At 40.9% G+C, this 7,023-nt stretch overlaps 2 protein-coding genes and 1 non-coding gene across 6 annotated transcripts; 1 reads left to right on the forward strand and 2 right to left on the reverse strand.

Moving 5' to 3' along the window:
* Positions 1-67: 67 nt before the first annotated feature.
* Positions 68-3,453, reverse strand: PGSIP3 (plant glycogenin-like starch initiation protein 3). 3 transcript variants are annotated; one of them, XM_089619386.1, is made up of 4 exons: positions 3,074-3,453; positions 2,391-2,979; positions 1,348-1,826; positions 68-720 (listed from the first exon to the last, which is right to left on the reverse strand). In XM_089619386.1, the coding sequence occupies exons 1-4, from the start codon at positions 3,266-3,268 to the stop codon at positions 247-249; spliced, it is 1,737 nt and encodes a 578-aa protein (XP_089475512.1). In that variant the 5' UTR covers positions 3,269-3,453; the 3' UTR covers positions 68-246. The 3 variants fall into 3 exon arrangements, with proteins under 3 accessions (XP_089475512.1, XP_089475511.1, XP_089475513.1); XM_089619385.1 differs by having other exon boundaries at positions 2,391-2,994; XM_089619387.1 differs by having other exon boundaries at positions 3,069-3,453.
* Positions 2,186-2,258, forward strand: TRNAR-CCU (transfer RNA arginine (anticodon CCU)). Its single transcript has one exon. It is a non-coding gene; the product is annotated as a tRNA-Arg (tRNA).
* Positions 3,454-4,233: 780 nt separating the features above from the next.
* TIC22-IV (Tic22-like family protein) lies at positions 4,234-6,601 on the reverse strand. Of its 2 annotated transcripts, none has more exons than XM_089619388.1 (9): positions 6,140-6,601; positions 5,830-5,892; positions 5,433-5,507; positions 5,299-5,349; positions 5,036-5,095; positions 4,881-4,940; positions 4,712-4,747; positions 4,437-4,620; positions 4,234-4,366 (listed from the first exon to the last, which is right to left on the reverse strand). In XM_089619388.1, the coding sequence occupies exons 1-8, from the start codon at positions 6,545-6,547 to the stop codon at positions 4,528-4,530; spliced, it is 846 nt and encodes a 281-aa protein (XP_089475514.1). In that variant the 5' UTR covers positions 6,548-6,601; the 3' UTR covers positions 4,234-4,366; positions 4,437-4,527. The 2 variants fall into 2 exon arrangements, with proteins under 2 accessions (XP_089475514.1, XP_089475515.1); XM_089619389.1 differs by having other exon boundaries at positions 4,240-4,366; positions 4,881-4,951.
* Between the last annotated feature and the right edge of the window lie 422 nt (positions 6,602-7,023).

Here is a 7,023-nt window from a genome sequence, read left to right on the forward strand (position 1 = left end):
GCTATTAATAACTTTTGATTTTTAAAATATGGACCGAAATTAATTATGTTTATTCAAAACCTTGTCCTTGATATATTTCTCTCATCATCAATTCTTACTGATTTAATAAAACTCTCCTATTTAACAAACACAAGTATATTATATTAAAAAAAAAAAAAGGGGGTCCAAAATATTAACATGATCGACGTAATAAGAGATCCATGCATGCATGTAATAAATTATTGACAAAAAAAAAAAAAGGGAAAATCAATCGACCAAACGGTGTCGTCTGGGATCGGTAACATTTAGCCTCCACCTTCCGTTCTCCAAGCCGTTCTTCCTGGCGACTCTCCGGTCCCAATCGAGCTCAATTCTCCTCCGCTTGGTGAGCTTGCAGTGGCTCTGAAGCCCCTCGTCCATGTCGTCGTGTAGGGCCCACCAGCGGCGGTGTGCCACGTCACTGGCGTAGACGAGGCTCTCTTGTTTGTCGAAGTTGCAGTCGTAGTCTCTGTAGCACATCCATGGCTTCCATCCGAGGTAGTGTATGACGTACACCTTTGGCGGCTCTGCTCCGAAGAGCTCGTTGCGGTAACCGATCTCCGTGGCCGTCGAATTCTCCCAGAAATTCTTCAGGAAGTTGACTCTCCGAGGAAGCCTGTGCCACCACACGAACACCTCGTTCAGGAACCCTTGGTCGCCGCCGTTGTACGACACCACTTCTCCGATCCTCTCCATCAGAGCCTGGTCCGTGTTGGAAATCCATATGTTATGTTAGTCCTCTATGTACTTGTATTTGTTGTTTCTAATAATAATGGGTTAAATTAGGCTGTCTAATTTAAAAGACAAGGTAGAAATTGTATACAAATACTTCAAATTGTAAATGAAATTCTAGATATATAACTAAGAACAAGTTTAATCAAACTGTAAATTAAAAGAGAATATTAAAAAAATATAAAAAATTATGAAAGTACTGTAAATAGTAAGGAAATAACTGTAGAAAAATGAAATATTATTGTACTATATACGAAATAAAATATTATAAAAAAAAAAAGTTTTAAACGCTGAACTATACTACTAAATGAAATATGAGCCTCCAATGGGTTTTTCTAAAAGATCACTTGTGTTGGAGGACAAGACTTCAATCACCGTGAAATGAAAAGTAAAAGGTTTCTATGTTGACGCTTGAAGACGTCTAATTAATGTAATTGTATAGTGTAAGGTTGAATATATTATGTAAATAGAAATTATTGGATCCTTAAGATTTTTATGAGAACCGATATGACACTGTTTATGTTTAAACTTTTATGTATCAATGAACAACAATTTTTTGGACCAAAATGAAAACAAAATAATAAGTATATATGTAACCTGGAACGTGCAATTGGAGGGTTCAAGAACCATGACGCCGGAGTTGAAGAGCGAGAAGTCGTTTCCGGCGGCGGAGATCTCCGGGAAGCGGAAGAGGACGTCGAGCGGGCGGAGGACGACGGCGTCGGCGTCCACGAACACGACTCGGCGATATTCCGTGAGCTGCCATAGCCGGAGCTTGCTGTAGTTGTACTCGTTGTACGAGCCGGCCTCGGCGTTAGGGTTTCGGATCCGGGTTATGAGGCGGAGGATCCAACCGGCGGCGGAAAGTCCGGCGAGCTTGTGGCGGCTGATCGACGCGTCGTGAAGGAGTACCAGGTCGCGGGTCGTGCCTGTTCGCCGGAGGCTCTGCGCCAGCGCGATCGCCCCGCAGACGTACGATTCCGACGAGTGGAGCACCGTCGCGTACGCCTCACGTGCCGGTAGGGTTTCCGTGCCGCCGCTCGGGATCTTAGACTCTTCGTATACTTCGTGGATTCCTGTAGTATTTATTATTTTAATTATATGTAAATATAAATGTAAAGTTATTATGCTGACTTGTTAAATACTTTTGGTGGTTGTTTGGTTGATAGTCTACTCTGAACCAACATCTAAGTTAGGTGCTAGCAAAAAAAAAATTATATATAAGCTAAGTTAAATTATTAATGTAATTATGTAAATCACAAATGAAAACGAAAAATTTTCGGAGGTTGACGTTTCATGTATTTATTAGATAAATTTTCGCATAATTTTCAAGCTAGCAAGTAAGTATGGTGATTAATGTAAAATCACAAACGAAATGAAGATCTTAAGAAATTTTACTATAATTAAATTGTTAATAATTAATTAACGTCACCAAGCGCCTGTAGCTCAGTGGATAGAGCGTCTGTTTCCTAAGCAGAAAGTCGTAGGTTCGACCCCTACCTGGCGCGGTGTTTTACCCTCCCTCGTTTTTTTTTCCCTTCACATTAATCTTGCTTGGTATACAAGTCATTGGAAACCATCACGAGAACCGTATTATTATTAACCCACCAAAAAAAACAAGCGATGACACAATAACGTACCTTGACCCCAAATGGGAAGAGCCAACTGGCAAGACCCGATAGGCAAAGCCAGCTTCTGGAGCAACCTCGAAACCCGTGGCTGGAAAACCCACCAATCCCCTTCTCTCGCCACCAAATCGCCGCACCGGAAAATCTCCATCATCGGCCGACACTCGCTCAGCACCGCCACCTTCACACCCCTTTTCCCTCTCTTGGCCGCCATGGCCGCCGCCACCAAATGCACCTGCAACCTCGCCACGTCCCTTCCTCCGCCGCCGCACGGAATCTTCGCCGCCACCGCGTCCACCGGCGAGTATTTCTCAAACTCCGGCATCGGGATCTCGGGGCACGTCGGAACCTCGCTCTCCTCTTCCTCGTCGATCCACTCCGGGAACAGGTCCTCCCACTTGAACATCTCCGACACCCTCTCGAACCTCACCGCCACCGCCGCCGCCGATTTTCCTTCGCCTGAGTTCCATTGCCTCACCGCCTCTTCGCCCATGTTCACCATCCCGATCCTCTTCCCCGTCAGGAAGCTTGGGAGCTGAAACTCGCCGGTGCTGTTTGTCTCTTCCAGCACCGCTTTTGCTCTCACGCCGTTGATTTTCTCCTGATGATGATTAACCTAGTGAATGAGTAGAGCTGCCAATGAAAACGGCTATATGTTTTAGTACTGGTTGTCGGAGAGTTCAGGCTCACCTTACCTTGTGAAGATGGCATTCTCTGAACGAGCACCGCACGTTTGAAACTGCGTTCAGCGGTGACTGAGGTCGGAGGAGAAGAGTTGCGTAGATGAAGACGAACACGGCGAGAAAAACTAGGTTGACTCTGATCACCAGAGCTCTTGAAGGAACCGATTTAATGAGCCTCTGATTGAAGCTTATTCCTCCTTCCAACATGATTATTATTATTATGATTAACTGTTTGCCTATTTGTTGTTGGGGATTAGAGGGGCTTGAGAGATGAGAGACGCAAAGTGGAGTGAAGATTTTAATGGAAGCTTAACTTATGAGCAACTAAAGAACGTGGCGTTTCATTTGTAGTCTTCATAAAAATTGTTTTTAAGCTAGAATGGGATCAATGTTCTTGTGGAAGGACACGTATCTTGCTTTTGACATAAAATACGACATACTTAGAAACGAGATTGGAGACAGAGGACAAAATGGTAAATTCAACTGCTAAGAGAAAATTAGGTGATATCGGAATCTTCAAAGAGGTCCTCTTTAGGGCCTCAACTACTATTTGGTTCAGCCGTCAACTTCTTACGTGCAGTGCGATGTCGCTTTTATTCGTTACGAAATTGAGGCTCCACCGATTTCCCATTTGTCAATTATCAATCCCAATTTTTATTAGACAAATCAATCTTGTCTAAATAATTTTAGGTTTAACATCCACACATTAAGTGATAATACTGTATAATTATTGGACATATGTTTTGCATGATATTTTAAGATGGTTGGATAGACTAGCATGCCTTATATTATTAGTCAACTTCTTGATATCAGCCCAACTACAGCTTGGGACCAAACCCATTAAACTAATATAATCCGTCACATAATCCTATTATATGAAGGAAATTAGAAATTAATTTAGTGATAGATCAATGAAAAATAAAATCGATCTGCTCTTAAATGGGAATCACCAATGTAATTATTAATGAACCGGCAATTATCATACTCCACAACTGTTTCAGAAGATTTGTTTGGGTGTTTGTTTTCTTCTTGATTTGAAGAACAATGCAGCACAAATTGATTGCTTCAAGATATTTTATCAACTTTGGGCATAACAGACAACAGTAGAGTTAATAAATAAATAAAATATTACTAAATAAAGTTTAAAGTTCAATCTGTACCCCCCCCCCCCCCCCCCCCCCCCAAAAAAAATACACAATCAACTGAAACCTCTTCCGAAGTATTAATCAACCGCCATAAATAAACTTCATTCTTCTATAATCGTTTCAAAACTTAGCTAAGCCAGCCCACATTTCTTCTAGATAGCTGCAGCGTCAAAAATTCAAGTTCAGAGAGAGAGAGAGAGAGAGAGAGAGAATTCAAAGAGACAACTCACCTGCATAGTTGTGACCCATGAGCCATCAGTAAACACCATCAAATAACTGCTTCTAGAATCTTAAAGTGAACTCTGGTCAGTTTCTATGTCCTCATTTTTTACTCACATCTTCTATGTGCTGAGAGGAACTTTTACCAGGTGGAATAAAAATCATATCTTCCCAGCCTGAGTTCATCTCACTTGTCTGCATTGGACCCAAATGAACCAGATCATGAGCTTCTTTTATCAGTGAAATTTACGTAATATCAATTTACTGTATCGGCAAACAGATATACCTCCATTTTCCTTAGAACATCTTCAAGACTACCAACCTGTTAACACCATTTACAACCATATGATGAGAATCCAACAAAAGAAAAGCGCAATTTAATCATCTGAATAACAAACCAACACTTCGACAACAAGAGAGCGATGACAAATAAATCATGGAAAGTACATTGGTACCAGAATATTTTGAGGCCTTCTTGCTCTTGAGACCTTGCCCAGCTCATTTTCAATGTCTTCCTGTATAGCAGCTCAAGAAAGAAACGAGTGACTTTTAAAACAAATGGTCATCGTCAACATAATGTTTCGAGGAAAAAAAAAGTCGTTAAACCAACCTTGGTAAAATATATTGGTAAATAACGCTTGTTCTTCTTTTTCACGACCAGTTGCTCTGACTGTAAACAAAGATAGCAACTCGGATTAGAAACTAAGAAACAAAACTTTAGTTTCTACAATGCAAGATCAGTTTATAATAATAATAACAACAAAGGATTAAGCTTGAAGGTTTTTGATTCGCTGACAATTACATATAGGATCTAACTTCTTTGCTAAACTGCTGACAAGATGCGGATTTTAAAACAAATGACTCAGCGTATACCTGGAATACAGGAACTCCATCAAACCCATTCTTGAGATCCGCGGATTTGAGCTAGAACAAAACAAGTACTAAACTGTCACAAAAAATCCAAAAGGCAAACTCTCAATTCTTTAAACTAAATACAGAAAACCTACCTCAATGGCATTCTTAATTTGAACTGGATCGGGCAGAAAACGGAACGCTATTCCTTCAACCTTCAACAAATATACCTAAACGTTTTGGCTGCATCGTTATAATTTCATACTTTGGTTCTGAACAAAACCAAGAGAAGTTTATCCTCACAAGCAATCCTCCTATGACCAGCATATTCGTATTGCACTTAGACTACAGAAATGTAAATCTCCACGATTAATGGAAGGACCGATGCTGGACTCTCTAACCACCAAATGAATTAATGGCAATTCTTTTTTATATATTTAAAAGAATATCGAAAATGTCATCCAGAAACGGCATGTCATACAATTCAACACCTTAAACACATTCCTAACACTCATAGATTTACTTGTGAAGTTTATTGCGAAAAAATGTCACCTGGTCAAGCGTAAGAGGGACGACCTTAGCCCCGCTTCTCAGCTCTCTTCTCCGCAACCGAACCTGTAAATTTCAGAGCATACAACTGTAAATTCAACCGCAAATTGACCATATCATGACAAACAAATAGCATTCACGGTGCATTTCAAGTTTTAGATGTAACCAAACACGAATTGCAATCCACCAGTTTCAATTTCACATAAAGAAAGTCAGGTGAAATACATATATTATGATAACCTAAAAATCAATGCTTAACATCTACGTCCCAATTTATTTTTCCGTAGACGAAGAAAAAGTTAAAGCGCCAAACCTGAGAAAGAAACGACTCGGCGTCTTCTTGGCGAAAGCAGAGCAAGCCAATCGATTTCGCTGCGTCGGGATCGGAGATGAGCACGAACTCGTTATTCGAATTGCTCACCGTATAAACCGCCGTGCCGGCCAGTGTCCTCGCCACGTGGTCCGGTCCTAGTGTCGCCGTCGCGGCCAATGCAGGCTTCGGTTGACCGAACCACGCGAATGGAGAATTCGGCGGCGCCGCCGCACGTCTGGCCCGGTTTGCCGTCGCCTTCCAGTTCCCGGTCAGAGCTCCGGCGAACCGCTTAGTTTCGTCGGCACGGGAGGCGAGCTCTGCGCCGAGGCGGAGGCAGTTCTGGTGCACGAAGGCCGAGAGGGATATCAGAGGGTTAGAGGGCGAGCCGTAGGGTTTTGGAGACTCCATGGATTTCCGTTCGAAGCTTCGTTTTTCCTTTCAGTCTTCGAGTTGGACAACGACAATAATATTAGCCAATTAATCCTACGATGAATAAGACGCCGTCGTTTAAAGATTGTTCTCGAAAAAGAAAAGAAAGTCGGTAACTCATAGAATAAAAATATAATAATTTGCAATATCTTTATTACAATTCAACACGAGCATTGCAATGAAAGTATTTAGACTATTAATATTTTTATCCTATGTAAGAAAATATTTTTTTTTATAATAATGTGTTTATTAAATACCCATCGATAAATTTGATATTTGTCAGTAAACTACGTCAGTAACGATAATTTCATCGTATAATTTACCTTTATTTTTATTGAATATCTCGATAAGCCATTGGTATCTCTCGGTATTTCAGCAAAATTTGAGTACATCAATAAGAATATTTCTATCCTTGATGAAATCTAAGGCCATTTTCCAAATATCATTTTTCTTTT

Source organism: Urtica dioica, chromosome 7 (genome assembly GCF_054948205.1).
Source record: "Urtica dioica subsp. dioica isolate 48M chromosome 7, U.dioica_male_clone48M_v1_H2, whole genome shotgun sequence".
Lineage (NCBI taxonomy): Eukaryota > Viridiplantae > Streptophyta > Magnoliopsida > Rosales > Urticaceae > Urtica > Urtica dioica.

Excerpts from the sequence above, each read along its gene's own strand:
- PGSIP3 (XM_089619385.1), bottom strand. The coding sequence starts at position 3,268 with ATGTTGGAAGGAGGAATAAGCTTCAATCAGAGGCTCATTAAATCGGTT. Across the intron at positions 2,995-3,073 it reads GAGAATGCCATCTTCACAAG|GTTAATCATCATCAGGAGAA; the intron begins GTAAGGTGAGCC and ends CTCATTCACTAG. Across the intron at positions 1,827-2,390 it reads TCTTCCCATTTGGGGTCAAG|GAATCCACGAAGTATACGAA; the intron begins GTACGTTATTGT and ends TAAATACTACAG.
- TIC22-IV (XM_089619388.1), bottom strand. The coding sequence starts at position 6,547 with ATGGAGTCTCCAAAACCCTACGGCTCGCCCTCTAACCCTCTGATATCC. Across the intron at positions 5,096-5,298 it reads ATGGAGTTCCTGTATTCCAG|TCAGAGCAACTGGTCGTGAA; the intron begins GTATACGCTGAG and ends CTTTGTTTACAG. Across the intron at positions 4,748-4,880 it reads GAAGGCCTCAAAATATTCTG|GTTGGTAGTCTTGAAGATGT; the intron begins GTACCAATGTAC and ends TGGTGTTAACAG.